At 40.9% G+C, this 21339-nt stretch overlaps 1 protein-coding gene across 4 annotated transcripts in view; it reads left to right on the forward strand.

The window, feature by feature from the left end:
- adarb1b (adenosine deaminase RNA specific B1b) overlaps positions 1 to 19978 on the forward strand; it is a 165026-nt gene extending 145048 nt beyond the window's left edge. For all 4 annotated transcript variants that reach the window (XM_060876839.1, XM_060876841.1, XM_060876840.1 and 1 more), the window contains 8 exons: positions 1 to 779; positions 2734 to 2848; positions 5394 to 5562; positions 5774 to 5925; positions 7663 to 7831; positions 11565 to 11746; positions 14670 to 14848; positions 16358 to 19978. The exon at positions 1 to 779 is cut by the window's left edge and continues 150 nt beyond it. In XM_060876839.1, coding sequence (XP_060732822.1) covers positions 1 to 779; positions 2734 to 2848; positions 5394 to 5562; positions 5774 to 5925; positions 7663 to 7831; positions 11565 to 11746; positions 14670 to 14848; positions 16358 to 16534 — 1922 coding nt within the window. In that variant the 3' untranslated portion in view covers positions 16535 to 19978. The remainder of the gene's footprint in view (positions 780 to 2733; positions 2849 to 5393; positions 5563 to 5773; positions 5926 to 7662; positions 7832 to 11564; positions 11747 to 14669; positions 14849 to 16357) is intronic.
- Positions 19979 to 21339: the final 1361 nt, after the last annotated feature.

Below are 21339 nucleotides of genomic sequence, written 5' to 3' on the forward strand. Positions count from 1 at the left end.
CCAAGTTCAGGCCCAAGAAACGCAAGAAAACTCCAGGGCCGGTTCTTCCCAAGAATGCTCTTATGCAGCTGAATGAGATCAAGCCAGGCCTGCAGTACAAGCTGCTCTCTCAGACTGGGCCGGTCCACGCGCCAGTCTTTGTCATGACTGTAGAGGTGAACGGACAGCTTTTTGAAGGTTCTGGCCCTACTAAGAAAAAGGCAAAGTTGAACGCAGCTGAGAAAGCACTGCGCTCTTTCGTGCAGTTCCCTAACGCTTCAGAGGCACATCTGGCTATGGGCCGAACGCTCACTGTCAACACGGACTTCACCTCAGACCAGGCCGACTTCCCCGACATGCTCTTCAACGGTTTTGAGACTCCTGCCCCACCAGAGGACTCCTTTTACCTGAGTTCCAACTCCAACGGTTCCCTAAACCCACTGGGAGAATACCCAGTACCACCGGTGACCAGTACAAACAGCCTGGCTCAGGCCCCGCTGCCTCCCCCATCCACATTCAACACATCGTCCAGCGGAAAGAACCCCGTCATGATTCTGAATGAACTGCGGCCGGGCCTCAAATACGAGTTTGTGTCGGAGAGTGGCGAGAGCCACGCTAAAAACTTTGTCATGTCCGTGACCGTGGACTCACAGACCTTCGAGGGATCAGGGAGGAATAAGAAACTGGCGAAGGCGCGTGCAGCTCAGGCTGCGCTCTCTGCTCTCTTCAACATGCAGCTGGACCAGACACCATCTCGCCAACCAATCCCCAGAGAAGGCCTACAGCTACATCTGCCTCAGGTATGACTTTCTTATTCATGCTAGATCATTTGTGCTGCATGATCTAAATATATTGTTTATCGTTTAAAAATGATCTTCAATTATCTGAGAGGAAATAACCCAAAACCCAAAGTTTTTGTAAATTGATTGCATAATTTTGGAAATAAAATAATAATAATAATAATATATATATATATTAGTATATTATATTAGTATATTAGTATATTATATTAGTATATATATATACTTTTATATTAACTTTTACCCCATCGAAGCACTTTCTTGGTTAACTAAATCGAACATTGTCTTTATATTTTTATCCCTTTCTTCCTGACTGATCAAGCTCTTAGATAAAGCGTAGCCATATAGCAGGTCTTCAGATTAGCGAAGTGATTGAAGAAGAATCAATCTCTTACCTCTCTGTAGTATTTGATACATTTAGCTAAACTCTGTGGAGAGTTGTTAAAGATAAGTTCTCTATCAAATCCAATGATTGATTCTTAAACACAATGGCATATCTTTATGGCAAGCTTAAATCAAAATGTAGATGTAGGATAAAAAGATAAACACGGATCAGGCGACTAAAAGAACCAAAAGTCCCGTGTGTTTCTGGAAGAAGAAAAAAAAACCTGTCATTTACACTTTTTCCTAAACCTTTTGTTAATCCTGCTTTCAGATAAGAGCGGAGACTGAAACTGGCCCAATCTTAATTAACATCTCCCTCTGAACCATGTCAAAACAAGAGCGTTTAGCCGTAACTCCGGCTGCTGCCTGTCCGCTGAAGAGTGGGCTGTCAGGAAGGCGTTTGTTTTCTGACGCTGATGCCTTGTGGGCTGCTCATGTGCCTGACAGGCTCACAGAAGAGAACATGGAGCTCTGGTAGCAATGCCTTCTATAACTCAGCCCAGACTCTATGATTTAGCGTGCTGTCAGAGCCGTGTTCAGGGCTGGGGCACATGGGTAAATTTGTTTTAGGTGAATGGCAAGAAGATGGCTGGATAAAAGGCATTAGAAGGACTTTTCATTTATCGCTGCTCTACTCATTGCGCCAGTCGTGCTTTCTGTGGCGCGCTTGTGTCCGTGTGTGTTTGCCTTGTGTGTCTGTGTGTGAAGGTACAGGCAGAAGGAAAGGTGGGGTGAGAACTAAATAACAGTCTATCCAAATGGAAGCTCTCTCTTTATTTACCTTTGGCCCTTTGGTTTCTTTGTGCAGCTGTTTCTCATCTTATCCTGGCTGTCACCGGTTTGTTTAATTCAGCCCGCTGCTTTCGTCTCTGCGATACGGCAGGACGTAATCGTCCAGCGAATTCACAGTCAGTTAACATTTATTTAATGTATCTTCCAGGGAAAGCCGCCTCCCCTGCTACTTGCTGGGGGAAAATTAATGAAAATCCAAGTGCTGCTAATAGTCAGCTTGATTGCCAGGGTGAAAACGCTCCTTCTGTTTTGAAGGGTTTCATTCTCCGGCACGGCGCAGTAAGTCAGGCGGCTCTCCTGCGCGTCGAGCTCGCATTAGCTGTCTGCTGTTGAGTGATTCTGAAGTGCTGGGGAAGCAATGTTGGACTAATGTCTCTAATTTGTGCCCATTCAACCAGTGACTTCTTTCTGGCATAATCATTTTCCACCATATTAGCAGAGGGGAATGGAGAATGAGACAAAAGACACTGTCACACAGAGAGAGAGAGAGAGGGAAAAAAATGCCTGTAGAAGGTGAATGCACATTAGACAGAATATTTCATGCTAGTGAAAGGTGAAACGGGGGACTGCGATCCCCTTAACGTTAAGAATTCAATTAAGTCTCTTTCTGTAAAAAAAAGATCTATAGATCTTGAGTGTAGCTCTCTTTTTTTTTTTTTTATCAGGAGAAAGTCTTGTTTTTATTTATTTATTTATTTATTTATTTTTAAATAAAGCTTTTAGAAAATTCTCTGATTAATGACTTATGTCTTACCCAGATGTGTGTGTTCTCTGTCAGGTTTTAGCAGATGCTGTCTCGCGTCTCGTGGTGGACAAGTTCAGCGAGCTCACCGACAACTTCACGTCTCCACATGCACGGAGGAAAGTGCTGGCTGGTGTTGTCATGACAACAGGTAGGACTATGTCCGGGCAATTCCTGCAGATACGAGACCGTCTGCTGTTAGAATTTGCGTGCGTTTCCATCTCTCTCTCAAACCGCTCTTAGTGTATAGTGTATATGCAAGGATAAGACTTTGTTTTTAAGAATTTAAGCACAGCCTTCTATTTATCACTATAGGGCCTTTGAGCAAGGCCCTTAACCCTCACTGCTCCAGGTGTGCTGTATCATGACTGACCCTGGGCTCTGACCAAGCTCCAAATTTGGGATATGCGAAGAGAGAATTTCACCGTGCTGTAACGTATATGTGACAAAATAAAGTATTCTATTTTGTTCTAAACGATCAATAGAAATAAATATAGCAAACTTAATTGTTGTATTTCTAACAAATACCATGTTTTTACCAACCACGTTTAGTATCTCGAGTTTTTGTAAACGTGATAGCAAGTTTTACGTGCACGTAAAAATAGGAACGTAAAAATTATCATTCCTTTGAAATCCATCTGGATGATAAGGGCAATATTGTGCTGTTACAAGGTCCAGTTTATTTACACCAGCAGTACGGTTGATGTTCTAATATCAATAACATTCGTATTTCAGCTTTCCCTCTCACGCCCTCTCCTTCTTGTTTTACATTTTGCCCCGTTCCCAAAAAAATCACCTCACAATCAGAGAAAGATCCAATAACACTATATACTCCTAGATATATGAAACCTCACAAGTGTGAAATTGTTTTTCTCGGTTGAAGCTGGTGTGAAGCAGATTATCTGTGGCATTTCAGTAGACTTCAGTTCTCCAGCAATATGTATGTGGGATGTGGTAGCTCAGTGGTTAAGGTGTTCGACTACAGATCGGAAGGTCATTGGTTCGAATCCTTGGTCCACCAAGTTGCCACTGCAGGGCCCCTGAGCAAGGCCCTTAACCCTCGATTGCTCAGGTGTATAAACTGAAATAAAAAAAAATGGAAGTCACTCTGGATAAGAGTGTCTGCTAAATGCTGTAAATCTAAATGTAAATGTAGCTGTCTTCGCTTGGTGATTTGATCAGGCTTTGTTACTGTGCTGTGCGATCCGTGAGTTTTGGGTTCTGTCAATAAATCCACAAGAATTCGGGGCTTGTCGTGGTTCAGAATCCACGGTTTTCATTACAGGCCCAGATTAAGCAGTATACGCTATGTAGCCAAAAATCTTTGTGGAAGCCTGACCATCAAACCTGTATGTGCTTTCTGAGGATCCCATTTCAGATGAAGTCCCACTGTGTTGTTCTGATAACCTTCACTCCTCTGGGAAGGCTTTCCGTTAGATTTGTTCATCAATCCACAAGAGCGTTAGTGAGATCATGTGGAGTGATGAGGCCTGGGGTGCAGTCAGGCTTCCAGTTCATCATAAAGATGTTTAGTGGGGTTGAGGTCAGGGCTCTTCCACTCTTTTAATCAATTATGTCTTCATGGAGCTCATTTTGTGCACAGGAGCTTTGTCATGCTGGAAAATTACTTAGCCCCTTAGATCCATTGAAGAAAGCTCTAACGCTAGAACATACAGCCGTTCTGTTCAGCTGTGTGCTTCCAACATTGTGGCAGAAGTTTGGAGAAGAACCAGATATCTGTGTGATGTGAAGTGTATCCAAACCTTTAATTATATTAGGACGCCATTCCAAGGCAGAAATACACGCCTTGTGAACTTGTGTTTCTTGCTCCTGTCTATTCCTTGCTGACCTTCTGACCCTTTTGACCAAATATTTGTGTATTTAACCCTTTACATGCTTTTAATGATTGTACATTTTGGACTGTTGTTCAAGCTATTTTTTAAAAATCCCAAGAATAAAGAAACACTTTATAAGCGATTTCCATTAAATCAGTGTTATAGGACCTGTCAGGACTGCGTAACATTTCTGTAGTCACTCAGTAATTCGTATTAGAATACGCTTTAAGATGAATAATAATGAGTTCACACGTGCTGCGACTTGCAGAGACAAAGTGATCGGAGATTATTCATTTTCAGTGAGAGCTGATGACTTGCAGCAACATCTGGGCGTGTCCAGCAATGCGACAGTTTGCTTCTCCTTCATCTCTTACGATATGAACTGTGTGTGTGTGTGTGTGTGTGTGTGTGTGTGTGTATATATATATATATATATATATATATATATATATATATATATATATATATATATACACTGTCTGTTTTTTTTTTACACATCATTACTATGCATAATTTTATATATAATCCCTCCAGAATGTTTCATTTTAAAATAAAGAAAACTGATTTGTTGTCAAGTGGATTGAGAGTTGCGCCATCCAATAATGGCAGATTTGGAGAGATAAATTCACTGCATCTACCACAACTTAAGGGACTATAAGGACTTAAATTTTGGCTGTCTTTTGTGGGCTTTAGGAAATATTTCTCTGTCAGGAATTAGATTTTAAAGTAGGTGTTTGCTTGGATGTCATCATGTTCGAATAGCTAAAAGGCTTGGACATTTTTGTAAAAGCTGACTTTAATTTTGCTAGGATGCCACAGACAGATACATCACCATAACGTTTCTCATTCTTCTGACTGCAGGCACCGATGTGAAGGAGGCCCAGGTGATCTGCGTCTCCACTGGAACCAAGTGCATAAACGGCGAGTACATGAGCGACCGTGGCCTGGCACTTAACGACTGCCACGCTGAAATCATCGCCCGTCGCTCCCTTCTCCGCTACCTATACATGCAGCTGGAGTACTTCCTCAGGTGAGACACTCATCACATCAAACCAAATTACAGCCCCGTTTATCCTGTACATCAGAGCCGCTTTCAGGCGCAGCGTAGCACAGCTGTTCTACAGTCAAGCCGTCAGCGCGTCTCATTCAAAGCAGTACGTCTCTGACGTGCTTTCTAATGCTGTCTTAGAAGGAACATTTCAAAGGGATTGAATATAACATCTGTTTTCATTCTGAAATAGTAACAGCAAAGAGGAGTACGAAAAGTCCATTTTCACCCGGTGTGAGAAACACGGCTACAAGCTGAAGGACAACGTTCAGTTTCACCTGTACATCAGCACGTCGCCGTGTGGAGACGCTCGCATCTTCTCACCACACGAGGCAGGCGTCGAAGGTCAGTTTATAGGGCGTTTACTCACAGTAATCCACCCTGTTGTTTGCTTCCTGTTTGTGCGGTGCTGAAAACAAAGCGTTTGGTCATTGACTTTTTTATATGTATTGTGCAACATCAGATGTCACTAGCTGAATTCTAGCAGCCAAAACTGGGCTTTCTGTGTATAAAATACTTCAACACCTCAGCCATAATGAACCATAATGAACCGTGAAGGTATTTTACAAAACTGTTTTTGTTCCAACTTCAAACCAGCAGCTTGAAACAGCGTTTCAAGAGAAATTGTAATTCTTTTATGCTGAAATATAAACTTGTTTCTTGTATTAGAAAATAATAAAGTAAGTTCTGACGTATTTCAGAACTTCAGATGGTTGGAGTTTTTTTTTTTTGAATTTTAAGTGATCCTGAGCAACTTACATTATCATCTCATTTTTATACAGATGAGCAATTGAGGGTTATGGGCCTTGCTCAGGGGCCCAGCAGTGGCAGCTTGGTGGACCTGGGATTCAAACTCACAACTTTCTGGATTTGTAATCCAGAACCTTAACCACCAGGCTACCACATCCCCATTGTTACAGTAACAATGCACACCAATAATGTTGGACAGGAACATGTTGCCTAGTCAGCTCGATGCATAAACATGAAGTATGTGGAAATCATGCCAATCAGCATTCTCTCAGTTATGCATGTAATGCAGATGCACTGATGGAACACCAGAAAGCACAATGTGTGCAGTCTGTAGATTTAAAGTATATCCAGTGCTAACTGGTCATGTGATTAAGTTCTTTCCTGGAGAGTCTACAAGATGTTGTAGAAAGCAGCATTTTAGCCATCTTTGGAGCTCTATTTCTGTTACAGAGAATCCCAAACTCAGGCTTTATTCAGTTTTGGGGAGAATTTATATATAAATTGATGTGGTTTTTGTGGTTTTTTTACCCAAATATCTTGAACCTGTAGTATAGTTTATACAAATTTGTGTCATATTAAAGCAATTTTTGATTTATTTGATTTTATTGTTCTACATACGGAAACATGTACGTTGTTCACAATATTCTGACAAACAAACAGAAATTAAAGCTAGCAACATGAATCAAATCCAGCTGCGACCAGAGCGTGTTGTTAGCCGCTGTTAGTCAGCGATCCAGCCACCAACATGAATTCTTTCCATGGATTAGGATTACTATTGGGACTGAAGATCCATTTTCAGTTAAATATTTTTCCATGGAATGTCTGCGTTTTCATCGTTACCCATAACCCCTCTGTCACACTGCATTAGACAGCCCGTATCCAGCAGGGTTAGGTTTGACTAGGAAGTCATTGTCTGTCTGACAGTTGTCTAAAATGATTTATTCGAGCATTTCTTTAGAAATTAATTATCAAAGAACAATAATTGAATCCATTTGAGCTTGTGGTGCTTTTGTCTGCGATCAGTGTTGTTCAATTAGAATTTCATTCAGCTGTCTGCGTTTTGAAAAACAAATTTGGACAGTCTGTTTAATTAGCCAGCTATGTGTCCGTGTCTGATTAATTCTGCTGTATGAACGTCATACGTGAATCATTGTATGTTCCAGTAACTGTGATACACAGTAGCTCTGATGAGCTTTATCAAGAGTGCTTGCTGGAATTATTGCTTACTAGACATGACTATACAGATCTGGCCAGTTTTCCACGTTAATAAACTAAACTTGGCTGTTGTTTGTCGTTCTTCGCTAACTTCTGTCCCAACATTTCTGTCTTCAGATCAGGGAGACAGACACCCGAACAGGAAAGCTCGGGGTCAGCTGAGAACTAAGATCGAGTCGGGGGAAGGCACCATCCCCGTACGCTCCAGTAACACCATCCAGACATGGGACGGCGTTCTGCAGGGAGAGAGACTCCTCACCATGTCATGCAGTGACAAGATCGCCAGGTAACACAAAGCTCCGGTGACTAGGTTGGCATGTGTACAGTCTGTATAAGATGTCAGATTTAAATATCACTTTAAGTCTGTACATGAGATGCTTTTTAATTATGAATTACAAATTTACTTTGACTTTGTTACACACGATCCACAGATGTTAGGTGTTAAAAATTGGTATTTTTCCAAAATCTGTTCTGGAAAGTGATCTGTTCAACTTTGAATGTTTTTCTTTAAAACAAAACCATGGGGTTTACAGAGTTTAGAGTGTAGTGGGCTGTAACAGACAGGACTCCATGTGCAAAAGCTTTATCTACGAAATACAAGACACAATCCAAAATCAGTCAAAACGAGGGCAGTAGTCAGATACACCAGACAAAGGGCAAAATCAGAACAAGGAAATATCGAGCATTCATTCATTCATTCATCTTCTACCACTTATCCGAACTACCTCGGGTCACAGGGAGCCTGTGCCTATCTCAGGCATCATTGGGCATCAAGGCAGGATACACCCTGGACGGAGTGAAATATCGAGCACTGAACACAATATTTACATTTAAGGCATTTGGCAAACGCCCTTATCCAGAGCAATGTACAAAAGTGTTTTGAAGTCTCTATCAATGAACGTTGGTTCACTAGGACACAGAATTAGGATACCATCACCCTTAAACTGTGTTTAGGTTTTTTTTTTTGTTTTTTTTTAATTTATACACAAAACAAACAGCAAGTTTAAGTGTTTCTGGAAAAGGTAGGTCTTCACTTGTCGTTTGAAGATAGCCAGTGACTCAGCTGTTCGGACATATAGGGGGAGTTAATACCACCACTTCGGTGCTGGAACGGAACAGAGAAGAAGAGATCTCAAGGCTCCAAAGGTACACGGATGTAAAGATTTGGAAAGACGTGATGCTAACTGAACATTTGAACTGACTGTTTAGGGGCTGTAAACAGGACGTGCTTGATGATGATTAATAAAGTGTTGGTATGAGGGTGAATGAAATGAAACGTAGAGGCAGAACTGGGGGCTACTGAGAACCACAGACTAGCGGTACATTTTTATTTTTGCAAATACAGATTTAATTTGCTAGGGTTTTGTTCTAGATTTTCATTTGACTCCTGCTTGTATTTAGGACTCTGGAGGTAATGTCAGGGTAGGTAAGTATTATGTATATTCTAAAAATAGTCTTTCTTTTATTTAGCATTTGTCTTATTGTCTTATTCCATCTTAAATACTTCCCTGGACAACAATCCATTGTATTAGCACACTGTCAAATTTTCTGAATTTCAACTGGGGTCAAATGTTAACATTTCTGAGGACAGGCTTGTGGAATCGAGTGTGTAGTTTACCTCAGTGGCACCGTTGCTGTCAGTCTCACTGCTGATGCCTGCATGTGTGGAGATAAGGAGGTGTGTGTGTGTGTGTGTGTAGCACAGGTCCTGTCACTGGAGATGAGCGAGCCCCTCGTTCCTAGTTATCTGTTTCTCTTTGCTATTATTTAGACTATTAAGTTCAGTGTCATAAAGAAAAAAACAGCCAGTGATAATGATTGCCTTTCTTCTGCAATGGAAGTCTGAGGAGCAGTTACGCAAGCGATGCCTGAGGGTGGATGGCCGTTAGCAGTTGAAGGATGGCGAGCTGTCAGGGTGTGGCATTTCATCACTTGTATTGCACCATTCCTCAAGGTGCCATCATCCCCTGTTGGATCGGGTTATTTATCAACATAAGTAGAATCCATTGTGTATCCGGATCTCCCACGCTTTATGATTCATGCGTTCTTCTGTCACACTACATCATCTGGTTAAAAGCAATGCATGGAATATGTTTTATGTATCGGTGTCTCTGGGGAACTGGGACTTTTTTGCAGTAGACCGCATGTTTATTTAGGCTTGTGTCTAACTGCTATGTATTATATATTATCTATTGTATAATATGCATGCATTCAACACAACACAGCTGTGTTAGATTCTCAGTTTGGTTAGGAGTTAGGATTAGCATAGGGGGATAGAAATATGGTTAGGGGTTCAGGGGACAATGTTAGGGTTAGAGGGTTTGGGTTAGAGGGGTAGGAATGGGATTAGCGGGTTAGAAGGTTAGGGATATAAATGAAGATTGAATGGATAGGGGTTAGAGAGTTAGGTAGATAGGGGGTTAGAGGGTTAAGGTTAATGTTAGAGTGTTAGGGTTAGGGATTAATAGTTAGGACTGAGTTAAAAGAGTTAGGGAGAAGGGGTTAGATGGTTACATTTAGTGTTAGGGATAGGACTTAGCGGCGTAGATGAATAAAGGTTAGAGTGTTAAGGTTTGAGGATTAGGGATGGGGTACAAGGGTTAGAGTTAACAGGATAGGGTTAAAGGGTTAGGTTTAGGATTAAAATGCGTTGATTAAGAAGTGGTTATTTTTTTGGTTACAGTACCTCTGACTATAGTTTTGCCAGGTTTAATACAGAGACAGTTCACACAGATGCTTGTGTGGTAAAATCCTCAAGATCAATCATATATTTTAAAAGTCCTTTCCAGAAGTCTGTAGTGTCAGTGTTTTATAACAGTCAAAGGTGAAGCTGTAGATTTTTATGACACAAGACGTTGTTCAGTAAAGAGGCTGTGAGAGGCTGTGTGTTTTATAGTTTCACAACATGACAAGCATGTTTTTTTTTCCCTCATTAGCCAGAAGAGTTTTACAGTTGAATGATGTCGAATCTCTTGTTATTATGACAATAAATGACAGAGTATTTTTAATTCTTTGCAGTTGCTATAAGAAATAACGCACGTCGGTACAGGTGCCTCCGACCTGGGAGATAAACGCAGGCTTGTTTGATTTAAAAGAGAGGAAAGGTCAGGTTTATGCAACAGATGATGATCTGAAAGGCTGCGCACCATGACTCCTCATCCTTTTCAAGCCTCCTTTATAGAAGTCTTCCCCCCAAACCCGACTCTGAATTAGTAATATCTCTGCTTGCTTTTTAGATTAAAAAAAGGTCCCTAGCATGGCTCTGAAGTACAGCTGTAATTATTTTGGCTTGCTGTTTAATTAAATGGTCTGCCTTATAGCCAGAAACCAGCAGAAATAGAGGTGTTAGCCAAGCCTTACGGTTCTAGCTTAACAAAGTCACTACATTAACAATAGCTGAAGTCAAGGCTGTGAGTCAGGCAGGAGTTTGAAGCGGTTGATTGGCCGTACTGAAGCAAAGAGCTCCAATCACTTGAGAGCATGTCACCAACATGGCGGGGCAGCAGGTGTTGTTTGGGGGAGTCGAGGCCGTCTTGATTAGCCCCTTTGATTGTGTGCTGCAGAAGGATGGACCCTGCTGGGGTAGTCTAGGGACGTGAAAGCTCATAGTGACGGGGAAACGGAAGAACGGCACTAAATGAACCCGTTCCCCTCATACCCCGTGTGAGCAAAAAGCATCAAGCCTCAGATCTCTGCTCCTGGATACACATCAAGAGAGAGAGAGACTTCTTTCTTCAGGTCTTGTTTTAATTTCACAAGTTCCAAAGAAAAATAAACCTCCCATTGCAGCTGTTTTATATAATATATAGATCTATGTAATATTTCCATGATTTTGTCATGTTTCTGACTTGTTTGTTTCGCTTGCATGGGAATTTTCATACAGCTTATAATAGAAGGAACAGGAAACATCAGGGTGTCGGATTCAGTGCTCAAGGCCAAACAAAATGTGTTTTAATAGACCTTCAGTCGGGAAATGTTTGTTCTGTCCTTTTCAGTGCTCTGTGTGTGTGTATACACAGGTGGAACGTGGTGGGGATCCAAGGCTCGCTGATGAGCTACTTCACTGAGCCCATCTACTTCTCGAGCATCATCCTGGGCAGCCTGTATCACGCTGATCATCTCTCTCGGGCCATGTACCAACGCATCGCTGACATCGAACACCTGCCCCAGCAATTCACCCTCAACCGGCCCCTGCTCAGCGGTATACACACCCCACCACCTCTCCTCTGCTTTCACTCACACGCTACACACCGAACTAACGACAAATCCACGGAGGAGTGTGAAATGTGGGAAAGCATGATGCTGAAATCTTTGAAATTTTATTATTTTAATTTAAATGATTAACGAATAACTTGCTTAGCTCATGTCCATCATCATGTTGCCTTTGGTTCATCATTATCTATGCAAAAAAAAGTTGTTTTTCCTGTAATTTCTGTTGCCTTCCACATCAAAATGCGACAATTTCCAGCTAAATGTAACACACACCTCATGCACATGCCAGTAGTGGAAAATGACCATTAACTTATATCACGCTGTTTCACATTATCTTCCCCAAATGGCACCTTTCATCCCAAGCACTGCACATATTCACTCAGAAATGTGGCACATTATGGAAGGAAAATGTTTTCTAATTTCCATTTCATGTTGCTTTTTAAAAGGTACAGGAGACAAAATCAAGCAGTCAGTCAGTGAAATAAATGAACACACAGTGGGCTGAAATCCCTTCAGGTGTCCTGAGTTGTAAATCTGTTGTGAGTTGTTACCCACCTGATGGTGGTGAGTTCACGTGGACGTTGTTGGAAGAGCGGTGATCATGTTCTCAAAACAAAGCCGTCGTGATGTCATTCATCACGATAACTCCTGATATAGTTGTTGAACTGAAACACAAGCGATAACGTTCAGGCTTGTTGTTGATTAGAAAGAAAGAGCTTTTTTTATTTCTTTCTGACAACTTTGTAACTGATCACTAAGAAATCCATCATAGATAAAATGCAGACTGACTTGACACTGACTTGACTCAAAGTCCCAGAATGCATTTGAGAAGCACTGAGAGACTCGGCACAACTGATTACTAGTCCACGAGGCCACAACACAAAGGCTTTAATGACGTTATTATCATGAGAATTTAAGCTCTGGGAGCAGAGGGTACAGATAAGGAGGTGAGAGAAAGAGTAAAAGCTGGACAGAGTAAAGGACTAAAGCGCTGCTGCATCACAAAATGGCAGTGAATGATGTTTACAATAACTCAGGAATTTCATTAAAAAATACGCCACTGAGCACCACATGTTAATTATAAAGCTTAATATGCAAGTCTTTTAACATGGTTTATTCTCCTTTAATGAAACTCTTGAGTTCCCAGATCAATCTCCAAAGCTGCTTTAGTGCAAGTGGAAAACTTTAGATTAATCCTTCCTTCATATTTCTCTCTCTCTCTCTCTCTCTCTCTCTCTCTCTCTCTCTCTCTCTCTCTCTCTCTCTCTCTCTTTCTCTCTGTCTCTATCGCTCTCTCTCTCTCTCTTGCTCACTCTCTCTTGCGCTCTCTCGCTCTCTCTGTCTCTCTCGCTCTCTCTTTTTCTCTCTCTGTCTCTCTTGCTCTCTCTCTCTCTCTCTCTCTCTCACTCTCTCTCTCTCTCTGTCTCTCTCTCTCTCTCTCTCTCTCTCTCTGTCTCTCTCTCTCTCTCTCTGTCTCTCTTGCTCTCACTCTCTCTGTCTCTCTGTCTCTCTGTCTCTCTCTCTCTCTCTCTCTCTCTCTCTCTCTCTGTCTCTACGGCCTTCTATTAACAGTAAGAGCAAGAAAATTAATCTCTTCTAGACTATGTGCAAACACAGTGTCTGCTCTGTTTAAAGACAGAGTGATATTTGAGAATGTCAAGCTCCTTCTAGGTGATATTTTCTTGAGATCCTTAGATCACGTCACCTTATTCATATTATTAAACATGCACTATGGCACACACTGTTACAGCGTGTTACATCAGATTTCCAAGACGATCAGGTCTAGTGAGTTCTGCGTGTCTCTGAAGAGCCTTTACATGATGAAGAGCCTTTACACGATGAAGAGCCTTTACACTTATGACACGTAAAAACGTTACGTGTCATAAGCGTGACAGCAGAAACACAGCAGCTGTCGGCTTCTAACCATTACATTTTTAAGGAGATCGAAAATGGTTTTGACGTTTGCCACGTCAAAAGTATATAAGGACAGAAGAATGTACACTTTAGCATCATTTTGCTACTTAATAATTTGGTGGTTCACCAGTTTGGACATACAGCAAGCACTTAACCTACAGTAGCTCATGAAAAATGTACAGTCGTGAGAGTTATACTCTGTCAGGCAGGTCGGATTCCTAGCAGTTATACAACTGTCATCTCTACGTGATCTCAACAATCTATTTTAATTATAGATCGTCAACTCAACCATTTCCAGTGTAGAAATGTACAGAAACCACCATTATGATTAACACAACTGTTTGTAGTACACATGGATTAAAGTTTGTACTGAACCCCTTAAACTTCCAGAGCTCTGACTTACCTTCCTCAATCTCGTAGAGCTCTAAAGGTTGCAGTCTAACATACAAATGAACGAGCAAACTTGGACTAATGATTTGGATTCTTGTCATGTTTTGTACGTGTCCCTGTGGCCATGTCCCTGTGGCCATGTCCCTGTGTGTGCGTCCCTGTGTGTGCATTCCTGTGCACCTCCTCTGCATGTCCCTGTGCTCCTATTGCCCTGTGCGCGTCCCCTGTGCGCGTCCCAGTGTGCGTCCCCTGTGTGCGTCCCCTGTGTGCGTCCCCTGTGCGCGTCCCCTGTGCGCGTCCCCTGTGCACGTCCATGTGTGCATCCATGTGTGCGGCCCTGTGCGCGTCCATGTGCGCGGCCCTGTGCGCGTCCCTGTGCTTGTCCCTGTGCTCGTCCCTGTGCTCGTCCCTGTGCCTCTATTCCCCTGTGCTCGTCCCTGTGCATGTCCCCTGTGCCTCTATTCCGCTGTGCGCGTCCCTGTGTGCGTCCCCTGTGCACACATCCCTGTGCATGTCCTCTGCGTGTCCCAGTGATATTTGTAACTTTTGATCAGTTTTTGATGAACACACAGTGTCTGATGGGGTGTCTGTGGTTGTGTGCTGTGCAGGTATCAGTAACGCAGAAGCACGGCAGCCAGGAAAAGCTCCTAACTTCAGCGTGAACTGGGCGGTGGGTGACCAAGGTTTAGAGGTCATTAACGCCACCACGGGTAAGGACGACATGGGCCGGCCTTCTCGCCTCTGCAAGCATGCTCTCTACAGCCGCTGGGTTCGACTGCACTCAAAGGTACACGCTTCTGAATGCATTCATTTCAGATTAAATGTACTTCTATCTCTTATTTAAAGGAAAGGCAGCATTTAAAGGAGAGGTTTTTAGTTATTAGGGCCTTTTTTCTGTCCTGGCAGAAAGGAGGAGCTAATCATCAGCCCAGGAAAAGATGTCCATCAGCACACACATGCACATTTATACACTATATATATATATATATATATATATATGTGTGTGTGTGTGTGTGTGTGTGTGTGTGTGTGTGTATATATATATATATATATATATATATATATATATATATATATATATAAAATGTGTGTGTGTATATACTGTGTGTATATATATATGTATATATATATATATATATATATATATATATATATATATATATATATACACACATTTATATACACACATTTATATACACATATACACACACACACACACACACACATATATATATATATATATATATATATATATATATATATATATATATATATATATATATATATATATGGCAATTTATTTTGCTGTTCTATACACATTTAATTTTTTATTTTCATTTTGATTTTTTTTATCACCCGGGCAGTCATTTCCCTACATGTTGTATGCTTGCTGGGAGAGAGTGTGGGAAACAGTACACTAGTATATACTTTGATTACAACCTAACTTTAGCTTTTTGCTTTAAAAATTCCATGCAAATTTTCTGTAGTGAAGATTATCTTGATGAACAAAACAAGAATCAGAACCTTTTGTTTGTTCCAGGTGGATTTTTTGCAACATTTAAAAACCAGTGGAAAAATCCTATTGGCTTTTTTGTTGAGGGAACCAACGTGATGGTTTCTTGTTGAGGGAACTCATCCCTGCAGCACTCTGTTCTGCTTTCTTTCCTGTGGAGTCATTATGTTTTACACTAAAATACGTCAGATTAATCGTGGTGATATTTAGACCACTGTAGCTTGCAGGTTCCACTAGATCAGGCTAGTTCCTCCCACCTGGTTAACTCCTAACTCGTGTTTAAAGGACCTGGACACAACCTCTTTCAGCTCCTCCCTTCTGGCAGGCGCTACAGAGCTTTGCTTACCAAAACTGCCAGACACAGGAACAGTTTCTTTCCCCAGGCAATCACCCTGATTAACAACTCACCATAATTATATTCCCTGCTTCATATCTATAAGTACTGCTTTGTCAGAACTGTCAGTCATCACATCATCCGTATAGGTTACACACACTACTGCTGCTGTATAATGCACAAAAGCATAATATTGAACAATAATATTTTTCACTCCCACACTTTATGTACATAACTGATCGTTTATATTCTATATTCATATTTAATACTCATTCTGTCTATATTGTATCTCATCGTCTTCATTGTCTTGTACAGTTTGTATAGTATAGTGTTATTTATATCTGTACTTTTGAGAGTCACAAACAACTGGAACCAAATTCCTTGTGTGTGTCTACACACTTGGCCAATAAACCTGATTCTAATTCTGGTGTCCCTTTTTCTCTCCTCAGTTCTCGTCCACCTTGCGGATCAAAGTGGCCAAGCCGAGCTCATACCACGAAGCCAAGCAGGCGGCAGTGGAGTATCACGCCGCAAAGCAGACGCTCATCAAGGCCTTCCAGAAAGCAGGATTGGGGGCCTGGGTGAAAAAGCCTATAGAACAGGACCAGTTCTCTCTGAGTTCCTGAAGGGGATGCAAGAGGGACAGTGCAGAGATCTGAATGACATGACTACAACCAGCTGTTGATATGTCACTTTGTGTGTGTGTGTGTGTGTGTGCACTTGCGTGTGTGCATGTGTGTATGTGTGTGTATGTATGTGTGTGTGTTTGTGTTGATTTCCAGCCAATCCACAGCCCTTTAGACTCGCTCACTCTGCCCTTACACACCTGATATTCGTTTGTCTGTTGTTTATAACAAACGCCTGTGTTTGGGGTCGGAAAATCACCCCAGAGCTCTGAATTGGATACAGTGTTCTATTTTACAACTGGAAGAAAAAAAACATTGTCACTTTATTCCTGTTAAATGGGTTATGATCGCTTCCAACCCATCGTGCTCATGTTTGGTGGCCTCGGAACGTACATGCAGGTTTATGCTAATTATGACACTGAAAAGCTTCCCTCTGTTTTTAACCTTCATCCTTCTCTTTTATTCTGTTTCTAAATCTAACTTTGAAATCAAGACTGTACTTTTTAATATTGGAAATTTCTTTTTGTTTTTTTCCCTCGTACGATGTAAGACTAATTAGAATTTAGAACAGCAGTTTTTTTTGTTGTTATTTTTTTTTACAAATCAGACTTGTTTTTTTTTCCCTTTTAAAACAGACACAAACATTTTTTTAACGTTCTAGAATCAAGCCTTTAATTAACCGTGTAATCAAAATGCAACCAAAGTACATTGTTCTCGTTTAACTTTATGTCTCAGTGACAGCTCTATTGCATGTTTGTACCGTGTGCAGTGGCACACATCACTCTGAACAAGTGCCCGATTTTTTATTTATTTTTTATTTTTTTTCCTTCGGGCAAAATATAAAAGACTTGATGAAGAAGCTGCCTTCTTTTGACCATTTTAGAAGTTTAGGCATTTAGGTACTTTTACAGAATGATGTCTCGTCTTTTTTTAAATTGCATGGGCGTGTATGAAGCTAGGTTTTGTAGCTGTTGCTATGTCAGTCTGTTCATTTGCATTGATCATTGTAGAAACAGATGGTAGAATATATAATACCACGCCGCCCACCGAATTTAGGGAACGGCAGCGTTTCTCGGTTGTGCACGTTTATTGTCTATAGCGGTCTCTCTGCATGGAAAGAGTGGACGGTTTTCAGGGGTTACTTACAAACAGCCCTTGTATTTAATTAGGGCTTTTTTCTTTGTTTGTTTATTAAATATGTCCGTTTTTTTTTTTTGTTTGTTTGTTTTTTTCTTTTCAAATTTTTGGCACAAATTGTCCATATTGCTGAATTCTGCTGTATCCCTGCTACTGAGGTCTGCCTTCTTTCTGCAAGATTCTTTTCCTGCTGTTTTTAAAGCTTGTGCACTCTTTCATTATTGACAACAAACAGCAGCATGTTCGACTGATCCTGAAGTCATATAAACAGGAGCATGATTTCTATAATAATCCTCAGTTTTTATTTTCAACAGCCGGCTTTTGTTCCTTAGTTAAAAAGGAAGCTTCGCTGAACTTGAATCACAGACTTCGATTTTCACCTTATTTTTAAGGCAACAGCTCCATTTGGCGAAAACGAAAGGGAAGGCCACGGTTTTATGTTGAAATAAGTGAAACCGTGAATATATTTCACGTTAAATTGCTGTTTTTCACTTTGGAACGCAGCGTAGTCACATGACCTCTGCAGCCCAAACACCACTGGACTTAGCTGATTCTCTCTCACAACTGTACAGAGAGACGGTGTTACATTTAAGTGTGTGTGTGTGTGTGTGTGTGTGTGTGTGTGTGTGTGTGTGTGTGTGTGTGTGTACCTGCTGCTGAGCCCAACCGGCACTCTGTCGAGATGTCATAGCAACAGGACTTGGAGATTGTTGAATCTTCACCAAAGATGATGTCTTTTACGTTTGGTTGTTTTACGGTAAAAAAAAAGTGTAAACTTTATTTTTTAAAAACAGTTATTAATGCAAAGTTCGGTGGACATCTTATAACCGGTCATCAAGGTTTTGTATATTCATTTACTAATATATTTTTAGTTTGTTTCACTGACTATCTCTGTGTTTTGCATTGATATGAGAGCAGCTCCTTTCTCTGAGTTTCGGTTCCTGTTAGTTTACAACTGTAAATATTGTGAACCTCTGTCGTTGCCATGGACACTCATATATACTGCATATGTTTCTGGTAGTTCTGATCGACTGTTTCTTCATCACACCTTTACACACAAATGCAGAAACTTGTATGGAAGTGGTAGCTTCTATACCACTTGTTTTCTTTTAATTAAAGTCATTGTATTGTTTTCTGTTTGACAGAAACCTTGTTTATGTTCGATTGGTTCAGCCGTCCTGACCCTGTACCTCATACACAGATAGAGAGAATGAACAAGACAAGAGATTGTGTCCTTAGAAAACACAACAGTTGCCAGGTCTGTGTGATAACTCACCTAATGACTTTACTGCTATTAAAACCCAGGATCATGATATGATATGAGCAGCACAGGATGCACTGAGTAGCTTTGTTGCATTATAATAGTGGTGAAATCCTGAGCTTATGTTATTGTCTGTCTGGATGATCACACATTGTCCCAGTGTCCATCTCCATCATGTTTCCTCCAGAGGGTCTGGTTTACTTAAACCTCCCAGAAACGTGTCAGTAGGTGGACTCAAAATTTGCAGTTAACTGGTTTGTCACTCAAGCTGCATTGCCACCTCACACCTTCCTGGCTTAGGCTCTGCCGGGACCAGGACCAGGACGAAGCACTTAATAAATGAATGAATTAATTTTGTTCAAACTGTATTTAATATCCATCTCCTGGGTGGTCTGGTATTGTCTGTCTGCATAGAATGCCCTGAGTAATGAGAGCTAGGAGATTGAGTAAAACTAACAGACCTGGCAACTGTTTTTTTTTTTTGTTTGTTTGTTATATTATAATGTACTTCGATTTTGTCCTTTATTTTGTAGCCCAGCGATGAAGATAATATTTTAATTTAGATTTTTTTTTTTTTTTTTATCTTTCAGTTATAAGCCACTCATCATGCTTTCATGCCTTCCCGTCTGTAGTGTACTGATTGTCAAACCTGTACTTCACACACTACTGTTCTATCTCTCTCAACTACCCAAGATGTCAGTGGATGATGTCATGAATACAATCCCCCAATCCCAGCCAAGTCAGGATTTTTTTTTTTTTGATTTTTTTTTTTTTAATTGGTCTGGAACAGGAGCGTATTTCAGTCCAGTCGTGACTCTATGCTCTGGTTCTGGTTCTGGTCAGCCCTGTTCTGAGAGTGTTGTGATTAGTTGACTGTACAGTGGGGTATGGTGGTGCTGTACACTGCCGCCTCCTGCGTGTCCTCTGTAAAATCCATACACGGGCCACCTGCATGAGCTCCTCCACTGAAGCTGCACCCAGCATGATGACTATAAAAGGACTTGTATGTAGAAAAAAAAACATAGATCTATATATATAAAGGAGAAAAAAAAATAAACAAGATATTAGTTTACCTTTGTATATGAGTGGAGTTTTTTTTCTTTCTTCCTTCTCCCAGTTTTTTAATGAAACAACAGAAGGTTTCCTTTTTAGAAACAGATAGAACCTCTTTAATAATGCAGAACCTTCCGGAGAATCCTTGAGATTTAGCATCTTTTCACCTAAACTCACATTTCACTCAGTAAATGCAACACACTGGCACCGGAGCTCCAGAGTGGCACAGTCCTTTGTGTCTGGAAAAATAAGTTGCAGTGCTTTCTGGTGGGAAGGGTGTAATAACCGTCTCTACCCTGTCAATCAAAGCGACACTAGCCAATCACGGGCGTCTGTGATCTCAGGTATATGGAAGAGGACAGATAGTGCCTTTCTCCTTGTGTGTTATGCTTCCCTGTGATGCAGCATGAGCAGCAGTTGACTCATGAAACACGTGCTTGCTCCATTCACCACAGCGGGTCATGTGATACGGAGAGGTAACCGGTGAGTGGAAATTGGCAAAATAACCAAATTGTAACTTCTCAAAAATTTGAAAATGTAACTAAAGTACAAGTAGACACCTGAGCGATCACAACCATATGTTTGACAAAGTTGAAGCACACAATTGTATAGAATGGCTTTGTATTCTGTAGCGTTACAAGTTCCTTTCGCTGGAAATACAGCAATAAACACTTGTTCCTGCATCACAATGCCTCTGTGCACAAAGCAAGCTCCAGGATTTGCCAAGTAAGTACTCAGTAAGTACAAAGCCTTTGTGCATAAACAATAAATAAAATAAGATACAACAAAGAACTGTTACTTATTAGATGTTTACTGATGCTGAATGTTGTAAACAACTTTACTATCATGGAATAGATAGTGATTTTCCTAGCTGCAGAAACAAAACACCAAGCTCCAACTCCTACTATAAGCCTGACCCTCACCTCCCCAAACACATTTATCCAGTCTGAAACACATTGACTTGTCTCCAACCCCCTGGACCACTTCCACGACTCTGCCCAGTTTGGGGGAGCTGTTTAGCAGTGAAGTTTACTTGGAAATATTTATCACTCTAATTAGGAACTTGAGGTGTATATTTGTTTTACATCAATGTTTGCACTGTATAATCTTAACAGGTTTAATTCTCCACTTTGTGCTCTAAACTTTTGTCACATTATGATCTAAGAGGCTGAAGTTATTTCTGTAAACACTGTTAGGTATCATTAGTCTATTTTGCATTATTTTGTGTGTTCTGTTTATTAATAGTAATTTTTGGTTAGTTACAGTTTAAACCACAGCTATTCAAAAGCTTGAGACTATCCATTTTACACATTATCACAACCAATTTTAGTGTGAAAAGAGATTCGTCGAGTGA

Source organism: Tachysurus vachellii, chromosome 8 (genome assembly GCF_030014155.1).
Source record: "Tachysurus vachellii isolate PV-2020 chromosome 8, HZAU_Pvac_v1, whole genome shotgun sequence".
Classification (NCBI taxonomy): Eukaryota; Metazoa; Chordata; class Actinopteri; order Siluriformes; family Bagridae; genus Tachysurus; species Tachysurus vachellii.